The 21,103-nt window shown below is 45.9% G+C and overlaps 2 protein-coding genes across 13 annotated transcripts in view; one reads left to right on the forward strand and one right to left on the reverse strand.

Moving 5' to 3' along the window:
- Window positions 1–2,644, reverse strand: part of KIF9 (kinesin family member 9) — a 55,305-nt gene extending 52,661 nt beyond the window's left edge. For 4 of the 10 annotated variants that reach the window (XM_045049482.1, XM_045049469.1, XM_045049444.1 and 1 more), the window contains exon 1: window positions 1,958–2,088. In XM_045049482.1, coding sequence (XP_044905417.1) covers window positions 1,958–2,036 — 79 coding nt within the window. In that variant the 5' untranslated portion in view covers window positions 2,037–2,088. Of the gene's footprint in view, window positions 1–1,150; window positions 1,296–1,957; window positions 2,094–2,396 lie in introns of those variants that run through there. The other 6 variants (XM_045049476.1, XM_045049474.1, XM_045049477.1 and 3 more) reach the window with 6 other exon arrangements.
- A 201-nt stretch (window positions 2,645–2,845) lies between these two features.
- Window positions 2,846–21,103, forward strand: part of KLHL18 (kelch like family member 18) — a 55,493-nt gene continuing 37,235 nt past the window's right edge. For 2 of the 3 annotated variants that reach the window (XM_006928698.5, XM_003982150.6), the window contains exon 1: window positions 2,857–2,985. In XM_006928698.5, the coding sequence (XP_006928760.1) occupies window positions 2,857–2,985 (129 nt within the window). Of the gene's footprint in view, window positions 2,986–9,496; window positions 9,602–21,103 lie in introns of all 3 variants that reach the window. The other variant, XM_006928699.5, reaches the window with a different exon arrangement.

Consider the following 21,103-nt stretch of genomic DNA (forward strand, 5'->3'; position numbering starts at 1 on the left):
CAGCTGGAGCCTGGAGCTTGCATTGGATTCTCTGTCTCCCTCTCTCTCTTCCCGTCCCCTGCTCATGCTCTGTCTCTCATTCTCTCAATAAATAAATATTAAAAAAAAAATTAAAGCACATTAAATAAAGAATATTAACATTTTCCCTATATTATCTAAGACAGGCTCACTGAATGTTACCTGATAGATTTTGAGGATATTAAACATATTTCTAGACACAACTTGCAATGACCGGTAGATTTCCTATTACAATTATATTAACTATCATCAGTGGCGTGAAATATCTCTATAGAAGTAAATTAAATAGAGACAGGTCCTGCCCTTTCAGTCTACAGTTTCAATGATGTAGACAAACGAAACTCTAACCCCTGTTACAAGCCCTTCAGATGTAAAATCAAATAAGCAAACATGACACTTTCACATCTGCCAACTGGAGAACTGTGTGTCCGCTTGCTACATTCCTCAAGTAATTAGTTCATGGAAGTCTTTTCCCAGCCACTATGGGACCATTCAGACCTTTCAATTTTTAGAAAACGAAGCTGAAAAGTATTCAGGTGATCAAGGATGATGGCTTATCCAATTTCAGTCCTAAAATTTTTGTCTACAACATTGAGGTCGAGCTATAAAGAGCCACAAATAGCTTGAAGGTCAATAGCTCTGGGTCTGAGGACCCAGCCTCCTGGCCAGGGTGCCCTCTAAAAGGAACCAGCCTAGGTGGCAGGTGCCCAGGCCTCCCTCCTGGAAGCCTCCACCCACCAAGCACAGGAACAGCACGGACAGCCTGAGCATCGCCCTTCCCTCAGAGTGGGGCCTGTAATTTGCCAACATGCACATGCACATGCAGCTCCCCTATCCTCCCCAGACCCTCCCCGTGCTCACATCCATAGCTTCAAGTATGCCAGGAGTCATACCCACCTAAGACAAGCTTTCTCTATTTTAAGATTTTTTTTTTTTAATTTTAAAGTACTCTCTGTACCCAATGTGGGGCTCGAACTCACAACCCCAAGATCAAGAGCTGCATGCTCTACCCACTGAGCCAGCCAGGCGCTCTGCAAGCTTTTTCTATTAACTTAACTCCTTCTATAAGGCTCCTACTCAGCAGCCCCTCAACACCCAGACATTCAGAGACCCCATGCCATCTTGCACTTACTGAAATAACGCTTGTTACCATTCTTACGCCGCATCATTTGAGTGGGTTTCCGCTCCCAAATTAAATTACAAGTTGCTTGTGGGACAGAACTGTGCTTTCTCTCTTTTGAATCCCCCCTCAATGTCCAGAACAGTGCCCAGCACAGAACAGGTACTCAAGAAATGGTGGTTGGTAGTGATGGTCATGGCTGGAAGTCAGAGGGTGGCTGGCTGAATCTCCACATGTGGGTCCATCTTCGGTCACTACTGAGAGAGTCCCAAGGGGCATATGTCACTTCCCTCCCACACCACATCCAGCCCCTGAGCCCACAGCCCTTCCAGAAGGGCTTAGCTTCCAGGCACCACTTACAACAAGCCATATTCAGCCCCTCACCATGCCCTCTCTTTTAGCAGGGGTTTTCTCCCTCAGGATCTTATGGGGAATGCTTCTCTCTCATGGGCACCACCCTTAGATATTTCTGGTGTAAATAAATGAACCTCGGAGTGGCCACCAGCAGATCTCCCTGAAGGTTCGTGGTTTCCTTATTCGTTTTAGTGGTGGGAATGAACAGAATTTGCTACCAAGCGTTTCTGAAAGCTGGATTAAAGAAGAGGAAGCGTCTGCTGGAATGGTGGGCACCAGGTGAATCCCTACCTTCCAGCGCTCCTGCCCAGACCAGACGCTCTCATATGGAACCCTCATCGTTTTAAAGCGGCGGCAGCACCTGAACCCCGAAACAACAGGGTCCAAACGCACCCGGCCCTAGGCTAAACCAAAGACTCGATTCCCGACAGACCTGGTCTTCTCCCTTTTCCTCACCCAACATACCGGACCCCTGTGTGGAGTGTGGGAGGCAGTGGAACTTGGGACCATTCTTGTCCCTCTTTGGAGCGGCTTCCTCATCCATAAAGCGAAGGGCTCTACCTAGCGATCCCGAAGCCCCCTCCAGTTCGAAAACTGCCGTGTATGAAAGGGTCCAGCAGACCTCTGGTCCCCCACCTCACGCCCTCTCAACCTCGGCAGAGACGCAGAGGTCTCGTGGGGCCGGGGAACGTTAGATCCGAAGACCCTAAACTGCAGCCAGCCTGAAAGAGCCCCCACGATGCCGCGCCCCCTCCTCCGCTCGGGTTTCACAAATCAGCGAGCCAAGCTGGGGGAGTCTCGGGTAGGGCGGTGTTCCGATCCCAGCCGCTGCCCACCGCCTGGGCGTATACCCCCTCTCGGGCCTCCCTTCTCCCCATCCGTGCGGCGCGTGGTCGCTGCTCACCGCTCCCGAGGCAGAGGCCCTCCCGCCGCGCGACCGCTGCAGGAGCAGCGACCGCAGCCCTGCATTCGCGGCTGCAGAACTGTGTACATAGCCGCCATGGCAACGGACCGTTTCCGCAGATTCCGGAAGTGTCGGGTAGTGGCGGAAGTGAAGTCCGCGGCCCTGGGTGGAGACACGAGTAAGGTCAGGGCCGGATCGGAAAGGCGGGAGATGGGACAGGTTAATCCAGAAAGACTGCGGCAACGGCAGGCGCGACAGCACGGTCGGGAAAGCGAGGGAAAGAAGGCTGCGCTCGCACCAGGAAGCGGGGCAGCGGAGCTTCCGGCGCAGAGCAGCCGAGACTACGGCGGCCGTGCAGGTCCGTCTGCTTCTGGCCGTGTGCTCGCGGCGGCAGTCCGCCCCGCCCCGTTTGGTTTCTAGCCGGCCGCCCAGGCCTGCGCAGTCGCGGCGGCCGGGGAAGATGGTGGAGGACGGCGCGGAGGAGCTGGAGGATCTGGTGCACTTCTCCGTGTCCGAGTTGCCTAGTCGCGGCTACGGCGTCATGGAGGAGATCCGGCGGCAAGGCAAGCTGTGCGACGTGACGCTCAAGGTACCGAGGGCTGGGCAGCGCGAGGCTGAGGGATAAGGAATCGAGTGGGGAGGAAAGAAGGGCGGGGGTAGGGGAAGAGAGGTCTAGCGGGCAGAGCGGTGGGGCAAGGAGGTTGGAGACCGAGTAGGGGAGAGAGAGGTGCCGAGTGGGAGAGGGGATTGGGGCTGAGTGGGGAGACGGACAGGAACAGCCTCTTAGCCCTTGGAAGGAAAGGCTAAGAGGTGCGCGACTGAGGCCCTCGGCGTGGGAGACATTGGGGTGCCGCCTCCCTTTTCTGTCAGATAGGAGAAAATGGACTTGCAGCCCCTCTTTGGAGGAGGGGGCGGTGGCCGCCTCCACATTCTGATGGGCACCAGTGAAGCACCTTCTCTTGTCACCATAGACATTTCTTTGTGCCCCTCGAAGTTAGCTGTGCTGTTGTAGAGGCGCAGGCTACACCTTAGGAGTCATTGCTTGCCCTTGGTCGTTAGATTACTACCTTGTTTCCTAGGAGCTTTTAAAATCATATCTGGACATCTTTTGAGGTGGGCATCTACTCTGCCCCCCCCCCCACCCCATACTGGAAGGCACACCACCACTACCACCTCCACAAGGGTCTCTGAGGATGGACTGGGTCTGCGTGGGGAGAGGGATCTCTTAACCACCTGTTTCCTACCGGTATTCTGGCAGCAAGAGCCAGCCTTCCTCCTGTGCTTTGCATCCATTCCCGCTGGGGAGGCATGCTGGGCTGCTCCTTGGCCAGATTCCTGAGCCCTCAGGAGCCCTCCAGGTTGAGAGAGATTGCTGTGAACTGTGTTCCCTGTTGGGCTTTGACTTGAGGCTCTGAGCATCTGTGGAAGACCACGCTAAAACGTGTGTGTGTGTGTGTGTGTGTGTGTGTGTGTGTGTGTGTGTACATATATGTATATATACATATGTGTATATATGTATCTATATTTATATATGTGTGTGTATACGTTTATATATGTATATATACTTATATATATACACATACATATGTGTATATATATACACATATATACACATATGTATGTGTATATACACCACACACACACACACACACACACACGCAGAGCTCCTTTTGCTCTTCTCATTTTCTGCAGAATTAAGGAAACTTTTTTTCTTCCCATACTTGAGTCAGACCTCTGGAGACATGAGAGTAGATTTAAGAGTGTGGAGATAGAAGGATTTGGATTAGAATCCTAGTCGTAACCTTGGGCAAGTTACTTAATGTCTCTAAACATCAGTGTTCCAAATGTAAAAATAGGGATGCCTTCTTATTAGTGTGAGAATTAAATGAGACAATTTGTGGTGTTCTTTGCATGAGGCCTGGCCTACGTTTTCATCCCTTGAGGGGGCTCAGTTTTCCAGGAGAGGCATGAGGTGGCCTGAGAGGGAAAAGGATCTTTAGTGGGGAACCAAGGGGTTTGAGAAAAATGAGCTGGACTAAAGGAGTCAGAGGAAGTAAATATAAATGAGGCGGTTACATGTAGATGTCGCGGCTACTAGAGGTTTGTAAGCACAAGAATGATCTGGTTGTGGCGGTGACACTTAGGGTGAGTAGAGACTGGTAAAAAGCAGTAATAGGGGAGGGTTTTTGGATTAAGATTTAGGCTGTAAGGGTGAGCCATGGAAAGCCTGTGAGAGAGAAGCAAAAGCGTATGATACAGGGGGATGATTACAGATATTTCTACATAAAATAAAGCAGTGCAGTTTGCCTCTGCATGTAATGCAAACACAGAATATAACAAGCCTTTGGCATAACAATGCTCGTATGATTTTTTTCCATTAAAATGCTATTTATTCATTCAAAGAGACAAGATAATTACCAGAGGTAGTTCCAACCCAGAGTGTCCGTCTAAATTGCTGTGTTAGTTTCGAGCATCCGGCACATAAGGATAAAGTATAAAGGCACAGAGTAGAACTGAACAGGACCTAGAGAGTGTTTGCTTCACTGGTTTTCTAACTCTTCTGTACAGCCTGAGGAGTAGCTCAGTGGCAATGTGAGGTCGGAGGCCAGGGAGAGGTCATACAAACCAGGCTCTCTCTCATTTCTCTCCCCTTCACTAAAGCTGCTCTGTGAAATCTGTTTTGGTTTCTCTCTCTCTCTGTCTCTCTCTCTCTTCCTCAAGATAGAGTCTTTCCTGAAACTTCTGATGTTTCCTGACTATCTTCCAAATAAATGGGTACTGAAAAGCTGGTTGGAAGCATTTTGGTGTGGGATGGGTTTATTGACTAGTGGTCCTCCTTATAGGGCAGTGCTTCTCAATCTTTAGCAGGTATTATAATCACTCGGTGCCCTGTTCACACACTGGTTGTTGGACCTCACCCCAGAATTTTTTATTCAATTCATCTGGCATGGGCCCAAGAATTTACATTTCTGACAAATTCTCCAGTGATGCTACTGCTGGCCTGGAGCTGCATTCTGAGAGCCAAAACTGTAGGGTGATGGACCTGACCTTTTCAATGCGATGTGTTCAGAGTCCATGGATCTTCATTCAGGCTTCTGCCTGAGTGGAATAACCTTGGCTGTTACCGTTCGAGGAGCCTTGTGATGGGAGGGGACTGGGGGCTCTTGCTTCTATGTGCAGACTTTCACTTAGTCCCCTGAATGGTGCCACTTCCTCGTCTTCAGTGGTTCCCTGGCTGCCCAAGTTTGGAGTCTAGTTCGTCCTGTCCAGATGATAAACCTCCAGCGTTTATCCAGCAACGGAACAGTTGCTTGCCTAGTGGAGGGGAGCAGTACTGTCTGATTGCAGCCTCCCTTATCCCCACACCTTCAGAGGAAGCCTGAGTCTCCAACAGTTGAGTTTTGGAGGGGGCTCTGCAGGGACTTGCCATCTGTAGCACTCAGTATTCTCCATCTAAATCAGCTACTACTCATCTTCCAAAATTTGGTGATTTTTAATATCCTCTTTCTTTCAGCTTCTTTTTCCTTGGGAGCTTTGCTGTTTCTTGATTGTCAGTCAGTCTGAGAGGTAGTATATAGTACAGACTCAAGCCAGACTGCCTGGGTTTGAACCCTGGCTCTGCCAGTTATTAGCTGTGACAACTTGGGCAAGTTTCTTAAACACTGGTGACTCAGTTCCTTCATCTTTAAAATGGGTGTCATCACCTACCTAGTAAGTGTGTTAGGGATTCCATTAGTTAATGCACTTAAAACAATCATGTAGTAAATGTTCAGTAAGCAGTAGATATTTATGAATAATAATTTGATGGCGCTTCTAGAAGGGAGGGGAAATAAATGGGTATGTTCAACCTGCCATTTTGAATTTGTTTTAGCTTCTGACGAATTCTGGATGATTTTATCTAAACATAACGTTCATTGCCTTAAAAGAGTTTGCAAACCACTGCTTTGCTTCAGTAGCCTGCATTTTACAGATGAGGACCCAAGCCCAGAAGAAGGGACTGGTCCAAGGTCACAGACTGAGTTAGGCAGAGCTAGGACTAGAGACTGGACTCCTGGTCTCTGTTCTCCTGGCCAAGTGTTCTTTTGTGCTCTCCTGTTGTCTCTTCTGTCACTGACAGTGGCAGAACTGATTCCAGCTGCTGATTCAAAGTGGATTAATCTACCTCAGGTCAACCCTCACTCATCCTTAACAACATGTCATCTTTTCTGTCCTCCCGAGTTTTAGTGAGAGTGTGCAAGTTAGCCTTAGCAGGTATGATGCAGTCTGTAAGCTCACTGCCAACTCCTAAACCTTTCTTAGTTTTGTTTTTGGAAATATTTGAAATTTAAATTCCTTGGGCACCTGTTGGATAAATAAGAAGAGGCATAACAGAAAGGGCAATAATGCTGGATTTTTAAAACCATATTCTATATCTATGTTGACTTGAACCTTTTTCTTAAAAACTGAAAATGATGAACCCTTTTCCCAGAAAAATGTGCATACAAAATTTTGCATTCAGTCATAGGCGCGATTCCCCTGAAGCCCACCTTTGGGTCATGGGTCATGAATCCAGCTGAGTATTGTTCTCCTATTAGGAAAAACCCATGGTCCATCTACTTGACAAATCATTTTATCTTGAAGGTACGGAGGATAGCAGTGCAGGACTTCTTGGCAACATAGAGCAGAAGGCTTGGTCTAGGTAGAGGGGTTTGCGTCCGGTCAAGGCTCTTAGCCCCTCTTTCCAACAGCTGGTTTCATGTCCTTTCCTCTGGGCCACCAGCTGCCCAGTGCTCAGACCACATCTGTCAGGCTCACGTGCGTCCAGCGAGTTGAGCAGATTCAGTGAGTGCTCACCACGGGTTGTTATTCATAAGATCTAGACCCACCACTTTAACATTTGTCTGTTCTCCTCTCACCTCACATACTCCTTTTTCTTTATTTGTGAGGACAGAATGGGGTCACCAAACCTGAATATTACTCACTGATCCATCAGCTTAGGAGAACAGCTTCCTACACACACACACACACACACACACACACACACACACACACACACACACACACTCTCTCTCTCTCTCTCTCTCTCTCTCTCTCTCTCTCTCTCTCTCTCTCTCTCTCTCTCTCACACACCCTGATTTGCAACCACTAATGAATGGTTCTCCAACAGTTTTCTGGCATCAGTCTTCTAGCCTTTTCCCAAGGCCCTTGCTAAAGTTTTGAGCCCAGATCTGAGAATTTATCCTCTGGAAAGAAATGTCTTTTCCATGGGTAAAAGGCACAGTGTTAGAATATTTCCTTTTGACCCACTAAACCCAAGTACGCAATTTTCATTGAGACTGGCTTCAAAAGCCACACATTTGAGTGGAATCTTGCCTAAGTTTCTCTCACACTGATTTTGTGATGAAGGAGTATGTGGAGAAGGATATCAGGAAGTGAAGTAAGAACTTGTTGATACATGCCACTTTTATGTTGTGTGTGGTGTTACACAGGTATAATTACAGAGCTGGAGGAATCCTATGAAAAGGAGCCGTAGAGGTCCTCTATCAAAGCCATTCATTTTACAGATTAAAAAACCCTGAGGCTTAGAGATATTAAGGGACTGCCCAAGGCACAAAGCTATATTCTCTGGGATCCAACATAGCTGTTTGTTGGTGGAAGGAATGCCTTTGCGTCCTCTATCAGATTACTCACCTGCCCTGCTGGTGTTATGCAGCAGAGCAGGGAACACCATCTGCAGTGTCATTTTTGAGCAGGGAGGACAGTGATGGGTATGCTGCCAGTCTTTTGGACGTATGGATTGTGAACTCTTTTGAATTTGAAATGACACTGTATTGGAAAACTTGAGCCTCTGAATATCGTTCATTCCTGGTGTTTTCTACTGACTTTTTCCAGGCGTCTGTGTTCATTTCCAGCCTTTCTTCTTTTTAGTGAACAGTTAGACCTCAGAGGAAGAGTGTGCTCCTTGAGAGCACGTGTGCACTTGGGATATGAATTCATATTCATCGAAAAGTCAGTTTTGCTCTTTCTTCCTCAAGTTAATGTGGTAGGTAATGCTGTTACCTTTGGACACCAGGCAGAGGATGAGAGAACTTGCTGCTGCCTGATGTAGGGAGGGAAAGGGAGTCGGAGGCATCCTGGAAAATCAGTTACCACCCAAGCAGTGTTCCTGGGGTTCACCCTGAGGCTTCTGGAGCTTGGCCAGCCGGCTGTGTGAATTTAAGAAGCTTATGTTGGGGGTGCTTCTTAGTGCAGGTGGTTCCTTTATTATTTTGTACATGAGACTCCATCGTTTGCCCCTTGGCCACACCTGGTTCAGCTTAGAGGCTGGTTGATGGAAAATGAGATCACATCTTTCTAAAGGTGTGTTCCTCGCCCCTTCTAAATTGCAAGCATGGCGTGTCCCTTCCTACTCTTGATTTGTTGCGTGTTGGCACTCCTGTTGCCTCCTTGGTGTAGAGCCAGCCAGTTTCCCCACAGTCAGTTTGGGGAGGCCCCTTCCGCACAAACCACTGACCACATCACCCGTTTCCAGCGGGGGAGAAGAGAATGAACCAAGATGTGTGAACCAGGAGTTGGCAAGCATTTTCTGTAAAGAGCCAGATAGTAAATATTTTAGGATTTGTAGGTCATACAGTTTCAGTTGCCACTGCTCAACTCTGATGTTGTAGCACCAAAGCAGCTGTACAGAATACATAAACAAATGGGTATGGCTTTGTCCTGTTAAAACTTTATCTACCAAAAACAGGTGTAGGCCTAACCCATTGGCTGTGGCTGGCTGACCCCTGTTGTAGAGTGATATGGCCTTTGTAAAGTCAAAGGCTTTTGAAGTAGGCTCCACTTGCTTTATTGCCCCAGCATATACTTCTGCGGTTTCAACACGGTATCTAGCAGTGGGAAGCATCTCTTGTTAAAGAGTACAAATGAGCCCGAAGTGAAGCACTTTCTTTTTCCAGCTCACTGCAGGGGATCATGGGACTATCCTGGTTGGTGACTGAATAACTGACATAGGAGAAGTTACTGTTAAATTTTGCATCTCTAAAGTCTTGTTAGCTCTGCTGGAGCTTGAACCAGACTGTTTCTGAAGCATTAACTAAAGACACCATGCTCCCTTTCTGTCTCAGTTGAAGCTGAGGATGCTTAGCTGCTTGCAGAATGGCAGGCCAGAGGAGACCGTGATGGCTCCTGTGTTCCAGTGGACCTGACCGGCTGTGTTCAGGGCCGTGAAGGTAAGGGCCAGAGTTGGGGCTGCCTGCCGGCAGGCAAAGTAGACAGTTCACATATGGCCCAATACATCTGGGCAGAGTGTGCTGCATATCTGATCAGAACACAAAAATGCTTTCCAAAAAACAAGCTCAAGAACAGATATTTTTATATATTTACGGCAGAATTATTCACAGTAGCTGAAAGATGGAAACCACCCAAGGGGCACAGACTGTTGAATGGATAAAATTTACTCCATTTTGTTGAAATATACACGATGGAATCATATTCCATACATACAATGGAATATTATGTAGCCTTAAAAATGGAAGAAACTCTGACACCTGCTACAATATGGATGAACCTTAAAGACTTTATTTATGCTGAATGAAACTAGCCGTTCATAAAAGGACAAACACCGTAAGATTCCACCTGAATGACATAACCAGAGTGCACAAAGGAAGTAGAGTGGGGGCTGCTTAGGATTGGGAGGAGGGGACAGAGTTTCAGTTTGGGAAGATGGAAAAGTTCTGGAGACAGATAGTGGGGCTGGTTGCACACCAATGTGAATGTCTTTCACGCCACTCAACTGGACACTTAAGAATGGTTAAAATGGTAAACTTTAGGGGCGCCTGGGTGGCGCAGTCGGTTGGGCGTCCGACTTCAGCCAGGTCACGATCTCGCGGTCCGTGAGTTCGAGCCCCGCGTCAGGCTCTGGGCTGATGGCTCGGAGCCTGGAGCCTGTTTCCGATTCTGTGTCTCCCTCTCTCTCTGCCCCTCCCCCCCGTTCATGCTCTGTCTCTCTCTGTCCCAAAAATAAATAAAAACATTGAAAAAAAATTTTAAAAAAAATGGTAAACTTTACGTTATGTGTATGTTACCACAATTTTTTAAAAAGCTAGTAAGCTCAAGAAGACTTGTTGCCAGGTGGGCACGTGAGACTGCTTGTAGTGCTGTGATTGTGGAGACACTAAAGATAGAATCTGGCTCTGTGTCCAGACCCACTGAGGAGAAACACAGATACTGAGGGGTGATCTCTCCTGTTCTTTTGCTTTGTAGTGTGCTGCCTCAGCTGTTAAGAGCCAGATTTTATTAGCTCAGCCCTGGAGCTGCACTTCAAATGGTCACTTAAAAGGAATCGATTTCTGAGAGATACATATTAAAGTGATGCACACGTGTCGTAAGCTTATTTTTCCTGTGCTGATTTGTAAAATCTAAATGTCCTGTAACCTTGACAGAGCTGTTCTGAGGACCAGCAAAACATACTGTGCTAACCTGTCTTCCCACTAAGGGTTTGTTGGCATAATCTGTAAATTACAGTGGCTTTCAAATCAGTATCTCTGTTTTGCTTATTTTGCTTCTAAATACTAGACCTGCGTTTCACCTGTCCTGTGGATCCTCATGCTAATTATGTCTCAAATGAAGGCTCTTTCCCTCCTAAACTATCTCTTCTTTTGTTCACTTTGTGTATGGATGGCACACTATCCATGTAGTCAGGTAGAATGGAAGCTCTGGAATTGGCTTTGGCTCATCCTCTCTCTCTTCTGTATATTTTATGGCATTTATCACAATAATAATGACATTACTTACAATATCATAACTCCGTGAGAGCAGGGACTGTGACTGAATTATTCACCTATGTGTCTATGTAATGTGTCTAGTAAGCCACTGTCCTAATTCAGGTCCTCTTCATCTTTTCCCTAAACCCAGGATTTCTGGAGTAGTGTGTTGAGAGAATTCTTACAGACCCTTTAGGGAGTGGTCCTTGTGCAGCTGCCAGATTGTTTCTCCCCAGGCTCTGGTCTGATCATTCGTTCTCCTGTTGTGAGTGACCTCCCATTCCATTCTCATTCAGCAGTGTGCTCAGCAGATATGTCAGCGCCTTCCGCGTGCCAAGCACTGTTCCATGTGCTGAGCAAGCAGCCCTAGGCAGGGTAGGCAGCGCCTCCGTGAGCATGAGCTCACGTTCTGGTGGGAGGTGGAGTGGCAGACAATAAACAGATAAATAGGTATAAAATGTCCCGTGGTGGTAAGTGCTATGGAGAAAAATAAAGCCCGATAAAGGGGACTGAGGGTGTTGTTTTTGTCAGAGGGACCAGAACCAGCCTTGCTGAGTAGAGGTCTGAATGAAATGAGGGAATGACCCATGAGCATATCTAAGGGAAAGTATTCTAGGCAGAGGGAATAGCAAGCACAGAATCCTGAGACAGGAGCATACTTGGTATTTGGGGACACACCAGGCAGCTGGTGTGATAGGAAGAGAGTGACCTGGGTGACAAGTGGAAGAACACAAGGTTGGAGAGGTAGATCCGCAGGCCCAACATAGTTCCTTGTGTGGCTCAGTGAATACTTGTTGAATGAATGAATGAATGAATGAATGAATGAGTGAGTGAATGAAGCTAGACAGTAATTATTCGTTTATTGGTTTATGAGTTTAGAATCAGGGCAGGGTGTTTGGGGTGCACATAAGAAACGTAGGGAGAGGGCAGGGACTGTGACTGAATTATTCACTGGTGAAGAGAGAGCACAGGATTTCACTTGGACTTTTCCCTTCTCCCATTCAGGAGACATGAGCTCTCTGGCCAGAGCTAGAGAGACCAATGTTGGCGTGTGTGTGTGTGTGTTTAATGTTTATTTATTTTAGAGAGAGAGAGAGAGAGAGCATGAGCAGGGGAGGGGCAGAGAGGGAGACATAGAATCTGAAGCAGGCTCCAGCTGTCAGCACAGAGCTGGATGTGGGACTCGAACCCACAAACCGTGAGATTGTGACCTGAGCCGAAGTCAGAGACTTAACTGACTGAGCCACCCAGGCGCCCCCGGCTTGTTCTTGAAGTAACTAACTTCTCTTCACCACAGAGAACATCAGAAGTTAGAAACTTGTCAGGGGAACAGGAAGTAGAACTCCTGGTGGTTTAAAAGGTGCTCCTACCCCTGTTTGGGAAAGCTTGTCTTTTCTCCCCCTGTCCATCGGCTGTACTTTTAAGTCAGCAGGACATCTGGGGAAAGCCACTGGCTGGTGGGAGTGCAGGAGCAGCAGGTGGTGGCTGGTGTTCGGTGGGATTAGAGGAAAGACTGCTGATTTAACGGCTTCTCTGATTATTCTAAGCTGCTCACAGAAATCTGCCACTGTGTCTGTGAGACGTAAGAGAAGCTTAAGCATGCCCTGTTGGTGCTGACCGCTACTCCTGGTTGACTTTTTTAGGGCCACCAGCGGCATCCTTGATATGCACATTCCACCAGACCGGCCCTTCTCTGCCTTTCTCTCCTAGTCGTCTGTAGGCTCCTCCTGCCGACTGTGTCTTTGTGATCTGTGTTCTCCAACTTGCAAGCCTTTGCTCCCGCATTCTTCTGGCTTAGAGTATCGCTCACATCTGCCAGCATTCTTACCCGTGTGCAAGGCTCCTTTCATATTTTTTTTTCCCCAATTAAGGGGAAAGAAGTGGCCAAACACTCCTTCCTCTGTTCTCCTAAGGCACGCTGCATTGTTTCTGTTCAGCATTGTCTTGTGGTCACAAGTTTGCACTCCTGCCTCCCTGCCAATCTGTGTTTTTGTGAGGCACAGGCCTGTGCCACCTTCTCTCTTTTGCGCTGCCCTGTTGCAGTGGGGGGTGGTGTGAAATCCCGTCTGTCTGGAGTCTTCTCATATCCCTCCAGGTGCAGTCAATCTCTCCCTCTTCTGTTGTACCTTACCCCCTTGTTACTGACAATATGGCCCTTGCACTGATAGCTTCCATGTCCCCTGAGAGCTCGTTGGAAATGCACGCTCTCTGCCCCCACCTCAGACCTGCTGAACCGGAATCTGGTGGTTCTTACATCCTGTGCACATGAAAATTTGAGAAGCATTGCCTTCACACTTTGCACCCCTTACCATACTGAACACAGTGTAGACGTGCTTGAGTGTTCACTCTTCCCATCCAGACGTTGAGCTCCTGTGGCCTGTGAAGCCTCTATTATCCAACATAGTTCTTAGCATGTTTCAGGTGCTCAAAAGTGTTTGCTGTATTATCTGAAAGGGCCCCTGGTGTTATGTTTGAGATGCTCCTTCAGTCAACATATTAATGAAGTGCCTAACTGTGCATGGTGCTTTGCCAGTGCACGAGGCACCCTGCTGTTGAGTGGGCATCAGCCCCTAACTTTGGCATTGAGAGATCGGTGGGTGAGATGGATACCCATAATTAATTATGAGACAAGGTGGAGTGTGGTAAATTCTGTAAGTGCCCAGCTGTTACCAGAGGCCTAAGGGAATGCCAAAGGAATGGCAGCTATTTCCAGTTCACAGGATTTGTGATAGTTTCATGGAGAGGATAGTGTCCGATTGGTGCCCTGCACGATGAATAGAACTTTGACAAACAGACTTTGTGGGAGGAGGCATTCCAGGCTGGGGAGAGCCTGTTCAAGGGCCGAGGCATGAAAGTGCACAGAGAGGATGTTCCTTGAACAAGTAAGACGTAGAGGTGGAAGGTGTGATTGGGGAGGTGCGTGCGTGTGCACTGAACTCCTGGAATTCTAGTGGTGAGGAGTCTGGACTGGTGAGGAACTGGAAAATCACATGCTATTGTTGCAGTTAGATGTTCAGTGGTTTCTAGGGACTCTGCCCTCCTGTCTCCCTCTCTCCCTCTCTCCCATTCTACCTTGCTGGACATGGTGGGAGGCAGGGGAGGGTTTAGAAGCAGTGGGACAGGCCTGAATATTGTAGCTGGCTCTTTCCTGGCTCTTTATGGGACCATGGCCCACGTCTTTTTTTAGTCCTAGCTGGTCAGCCACTTCCTCCCTCACCCCCTTCCGGAGTCACTTAGCCAGTGGGGGCTCCCTATAGCTCATCAATAGAGGGTTTCACACAGTGAGCTTTAAGATGCCATCAAAACCCCAGACTGAACCCCGTGTGTTTTATTATGCCTGCTGTCTGCTTCTCAACCCTGTGGGTTTGGGATACTAATCATTTTTCCTTTTGGTGGGATGGACTAGCATCCCTCAGCCCATGTTCTGGGCTGGGGGCAGGTCATCCAGCATTCAAAATGAAAGGACACACCCCCTACCTTCATTTCCTTACATGCCACCCTGTTAGAAATGCACCTGAACAAGGCAACCATAGTGTGGCTTGTTTATTTCTTCTAGGGTTGGGACTGCACTGTCAGCCTGGACACCAGGTCCTCCTCTGGTCGTCCCTAAGCTTTACCATCTTTTTGTTGAGCCTCTTACTTCAGCTAACTGAATTTCCAGATAAGGTTAGATAGTAACCCACTGAACTTTTTTTTTTTTTTTTTTTTAAGGTTATTTTTGAGAGAGAGTGTGTGAGCAGGAGAGACGCAGAGAGAGATGGGGACAGAGGATCTGAAGCGGGCTCTACACTGACAGCCTGATGCGGGGCTCAAACTCACGAACTGTGAGATTATGACCTGAGCTGAAGTCAGACACTCAGCTGACTGAGCCACCCAGGGGCCCCTAGATAGTAACCCTCTTGATGCTTCAGTGCCTTCCTCCCACCAGCTCTGTCAGTCCTGAGCCAAAAGATCAAGGTTAAAAAGAAGAGATGGCACTCATCAGAAGTTTTGTTATTTGTTTGTATCTCAGATGAAAGACTGAGAGCTATCTCTTAGATGAAATGGGCTCTGGGATTCATTAAGTATACTTGGCAATGAGTTACTGTGTTAAGTGCTAGGACATCATAGCCTTTCCTTTCTGCGGGAAGAACATTCGTTCCGGATGGGGAGACATTCATTAGAGACAATATAAAAATGCTACAAGTTATGCTGGAGGCTGGTACCAGGCACTACAGGATGGGGATGCCCACTGCCTGGGAGTCTCGGAAGCCCCATAGAAGAGGGAGCATTTGAGCTGGATCTTCATAGATGAGCAGTAATTCACCAGGCAGAAAAATATGGGATAAGGATCCCAGCAGAGGAAATAGGGTGATTTAGGGGAATTGCCAAGAGCTGAGAAGAAAGGCATGGTGGGGGATTTGGGGTAGATAGAGGCTAATTCGGGATTTGGATCTGACTTGTAGGCAATAGGGAGCCCAACAAAATGGGGACTGACATGACAGACTCCATTATATTTTGAGTTGATTCGTTCAGAAACTTTATTCATTCAACAAATACTGAGCGTTCATTGCCAGAACTAGTTCAGGAAACATACAAAGATTGCTCCCTTGGTAGACCTCATGATTTAGTAAGATAGGTAAGTTACTTACGTCAGGCCGCCACCATTTGCTCTTGTCAAGGTTGCCCGTGACCTCCACATACAGAGTGACCTCCACAGTATAGAACCATTCTGTAACCACAAAGATTTCCCTTGTGCTGCCCCTTTATAGTCACACCCATCCCCCTCCCACCCTCCATCCCTGATCTCTGGCAGCCACTAATTTGTTCTGCTTCTCTCATTTCAAGAATGCTGTATGAATGGAATCATGAAGTACGTGACGTTTTGAGATTGACTTTTTCTACTCAGCATAATGCATTTGAGGGCCATCCAGGTTGTTAAATGTACTGATAGTTTTTTACTTACTATTTCTGACTAGTATGCCGTGGTGTGGATGTACCATGTTTTGTTTAACCGTTTACTCATTGAAAGACATTTAGGTTCTTTCCAGTTTGGGGCTACAAATAAGGCTGCTATGAATATTCATTTACGGGATTTTGCATGAAGGTAGGTTTTCGTTTCTCTGGGATAAATGCCCAAAGAGTACAATTGCTGGGTCATCCAGTAAATTGATTTCTAGTTTTAACAGACATTGCCAAACTAGTTTCCAGAGTGGCTGTGCCATTTTACATTCATACCGGCATGTATGAATACCATGGTTAATTTTGGGGGTCAAGTTGACTAGACTGTGGTGTCTAGTTGTTTGGCCAAACATCAGTCTGGATGTTGCAGTGAAGGTATTTTTTTGGATGTGGTTAGCATTTAAATTGGTAGACCTTGAGTAAAGCAGATTACCTTCCATAATGTGGGTGGGCCTCATAAAATTGTTGAAGGTCTCAGGAGCAAAAACTGAGGTTTCCTGAAGAAGAAACAATTCTTCGAGATTGTAACATAAAAACCTTGTCTGATTTTCCCACCTGGGGGCCTGCCAGTGCTGATTTCACACTCTAGACTGCAACATCAAATCTGATCTGAATCTCCTTCCTGTCAGCCCACCATATAGATTTCACACTTACCAGCCCCTGTAATTGTGTGAGCCAATTCCTTAAAATCAACCTCCCCTCCCTCTCCCACCTTCCCTCCTTTCTCTGGCTCCCTCCCCATACGTACACACAACACTTCTGTTTATCTGGAGAACCCTGACTAATATAATGAGTGACTGAGTTCTGCATCTTCACCAGCAATTGGTGTTACCACTTTCTTCATAGTAGCCATTGTGTTAAATATATAGTGATATCTAATTGTGACTTTAATTTGCATTTCCCTAACGGGTGGTAGAGTTGAACATCCCATGTATTTATTTGCCAGCTGTATATCCTTTCTGATGAACTGTCTCTTCATGTCTTTTGCCCATTTTCTCGTTGGATTATTTTTGTTAGACAACTGTTGTGCATTTAGTGTTCTTTGTGTATTGGAGGTAGGAGTCCTTTGTCAGATGGACTCACATTTGGCAAATAGGTCAAAAATACAGTGTTAAATAGCATCAAGTCCTATTATTAAATAGTATTATTTGCAAGTAATAATACAAATTTACAAGTGTAATTTGCAAATAATAATACTTTCATTTTTCTTTCAATCCCACACCTCTCAGAGTGAGAGGATTTCTACACTAGCCTGGTCTGCCTTTGTAATGAATCTGATAATTTGCCACTTATTCAGTTCTGGGGAAACCTTTTCCTACCATACAGAAAACATACTCTTTGCTGATCCCCTGTCCTTGGATTCCTGCAGAGAAAGGACAAGATCCAAGATCTGAACTCTTAAGTGAGATCCTGCTGAGTATCCCTATAAAGTATTTTAAGTTTATTTATTTATTTTGAGAGAGAGAGAGTGCATGCACGTGCATCCGAGTGGGGAAGGGGCAGAGAGAGAGGGAAGACAGAATCCCAAGTGTCCAAGGCAGGCTCCACGATGTCAGCGGGAAGCCCAAAGTAGAGCTTGAAATCATGACGAGCGAAATCAAGAGTTGGACACTTATCCACTTAACCAACTGAGCCACCCAGGCACCCCTGAGTGTCTTTTTAATTTAAAAAATGCTTTTATTTCTTTTGTATCATTTAATTTTGAAAAAAAAAGATTTTCTTTCTTTTTTGAAAAACATATTTTTTTTTAATGTTTATTCATTTTTGAGAGAGAGAGCGTGCAAGAGAGTACACACAAGTGGGGGAGGGAAGAGAGAGGAAGACAGAGAATCCAAAGCAGGCTCCTTTGAGGTCAGTGCACAGAGCCTGAAGTGGGGCTCGAGCCCATGAACCATGAGATCATGACCTGAGCTGAAGTTGGATGCTCAACTGACTAAGCCACCCAGGTGCCCCCCAAAAATATTTTCTTAAAGTCAATACAAGTCTCCCCATTTCATAGCAGATAAAGTTGAGGCCCAGGGAAATTGGGCCTGTATTTAATTTGCAAATAAAATTTATTTATATTGCAAGTTTGCAAATATTTCTCCCCATCTGTAGATTGTCTTTTCATTCCCCTAAGAGGGTGTTTCACAGCACAAAAGTTTTAAATTGTGATTTAGTCTAATTTATTAAATCTTTTCCTTATGGATTGTAGTTTTCGGTCTCCTATCTGATAACTCTTTACCAAGCCCTAGGTCCTGAAGAATTTCTCCTATGTTTTCATCTAAGTTTTATATTTTTAAGTTTTACATTTAAAAATCTATGATCTGGGGTGCCTGGGTGGCTCAGTCAATTAAACGTCCGACTCTTGGTCCCCACTCAGGTCAGGGTCTCCTGGTTTGTGGGTTCAAGCCCTGTGTTGGGCTCTGCACTGACGGTGCGGAGCCTACTTTGAATTCTCTCACCCTCTCTCTGCCCCTACCCTACTTGTGCTTGGTTGCTCTCTCAAAATAAATAAATAAACTTAAAAAAAATTAAAAATCTATGATCCATTTTGAGTTAATTTTTGTGTGTGCTGAGGTGTAAGCTGAAGTTCTATTCTTTGCCTGTGGATTTCCAATTGCTCAGCCCTATTGGCTGAAAAGACCTATCTTTCCTCCATTTGAGGTACAGATGTTTTCGTACCTTTGTCAGAATTCAGTGGCGGGGGATGCTCAGGTGGCTCAGTCGGTTAAGCGTCTGATTCTTGATCTCAGCTCAGGTCTTGATCTCAGGGTTGTGAGTTTAAGCCCTGCTTTGGGCTCCATGCTGGACATGGAGCCTACTAAGAAAAAAAAATCAGTTGGTCATACTTGGGTGGGGTTACTTCTGGGTTCCTAGTTCTCTTCCATTGGTCAAGGTCCCTATCCCTACACTACTTATTCTGGCTATATAGTAAATCTTGAAATGGAGAGAGTGATTCCTCCCACATTATCCTTTTATTATACTATTTTAATTATTATTATTATTTACATTTTAAACCATTTTTAAATGTATAATTCATTTGTCATTATGATGCCAGCAAGTTGGGTCCAGAGACCCAGAGGATGGATGGACTTTAAATGTAAGCCAGCAGGAGGTGAAAGTAGAGTTTATTGAAGGTATAGAGAGAGTGCAGGTACAGAGAATCCCGGAGACTCAGAAGGGAAAAGAGGGAGTCTCGTCTTTGCTCATGGTCTTGGGGTTTTTGTTGAAGACTGTGGTGTGGTGGATTACGTGTCCACTCACGCATCCAGGAACTGGTTGGAACAAAGAGGAGGGCCCGGGTGTTATTCCCAGGAGCCATAGGGCCTGGGTGTCAAGATGTCCAGAGCTGTGGTGGTCTGAAATGCGCATACGAGGGCTTCCCAGCCATTCTCATCTGGTTCTTCCTTAGATGTTATCTATTCTAAAGAAATCATTATTAACTCCTTGTCCCTTACTTACAAGAGGACATACACTATTTGCTTTATAAGGCCTGTGTAAAGTGGGGTGGACGTTTAGGTCCTAGCAAGAATAGAAGTAGGAAAAGGAGTAAAGTGCAGATGTTTATGGAATCCTTCAGTCTCCCTATCTCAATTAAATACACTTAAAATGTATAACCATCACCCTCGCCCACTGTCTATTACAAACCTTTTTCATCACCCAAAACAGAACCCTGTAACCCTTTGAGCCTCCTTTTCTGTCTCTGATTTGCCTATTCTAGACCTCTCCTGTAAGTAGAATCATACAGTATTGGCCTTTGTGTCAGGTTTATTTTGCTTAGTATAATGTTTTCAAGGTTCATCCACATTGTAGTATGTATTCTAATTTAATTCCTTAAAAAAAAAAAAAGAAAAAGACTTGGGGCACTTGGCTGGCTCAGGCAGTAGAGCATGCAACTCTTGATCTTGGGGTCATAAGTTTAAGCCCCACATTGGGGGCAGCATTTACTTAAATTTTTTTTTTTTTTTTTTTTTTTTAGTGTCCTTCAACAATTTATATACTTTTAAAAAGATACAAAACAATCAGACATCACTTTTATAGAGTTTCATAAACAGCACTCTACAATAAATGATAATTTAGTTTGGCTAGAATAGTGTTAATATGAACCAGGTTGCATATGAAAATTTGAACTTCGAGTCTTTAGAGTAGCAATGACTGTGAGAAAGAAATGGCTCTGTGTCGTCAGGTAAAGCTTTCCACCCCATCTTTACTGCCACATATGGAAAAAAATAATCATTTACACAGGATGAGGGTGAGGGAGCCAGGAAGGCACCCTGGGAGTTATAAAAGTCTCTATACTTAAGATTTTTTTAAAAGGCTTTATTTTTTAGGGGCGCCTGGGTGGCGAAGTCGGTTAAGCATCTGACTTCAGCCAGGTCATGATCTCGCGGTCCGTGAGTTCGAGCCCCGCGTCGGGCTCTGGGCTGATGGCTCAGAGCCTGGAGCCTGTTTCAGATTCTGTGTCTCCCTCTCTCTGCCCCTCCCCCGTTCATGCTCTGTCTCTCTCTGTCGCAAAAATAAATAAACGTTAAAAAAAAATTTTTTTTTTAAATAAAAGGCTTTATTTTTTAGAGTAGTTTTAGGTTCACAGTAAAATTAAGCAGAAGGTATAGAAATTTCCCGTATACCCACTACCCCCACAGCACACACAGCACCCTCACTATCAGTTCCTGCACCAGAGTGTGGTACACTTGTCATAATCAAACCCACACGAATACATCATGATCAGAGCTTATGGTGTACATCAAGGCCCCCTCTTAGTCGCGTATGTTCTGTGATTTTTGACATATATAATAACATGTAAGCACCATTATAGTATCATAAAGAATGGTTTCACTGCCCTAAAACCCCTCTGTGCTCTACCTTTCATCTCTCTCTCCCTACACCCACAGGCAACCACTGATCCTTTTATTGTCTCCATAGTTTGCCTTTTCCCGAGTGTTGGCAATCCTGTAGTATGTAGCCTTTTCAGATTGGCTTCTTTCACTTAGCAATATACGTTTTAAACTTCCTCTACATCCTTTCATGGCTTGATAGCTCATTTCT

The sequence above is a fragment of the Felis catus genome, chromosome A2, assembly GCF_018350175.1.
Source record: "Felis catus isolate Fca126 chromosome A2, F.catus_Fca126_mat1.0, whole genome shotgun sequence".
Taxonomy (NCBI): domain Eukaryota; kingdom Metazoa; phylum Chordata; class Mammalia; order Carnivora; family Felidae; genus Felis; species Felis catus.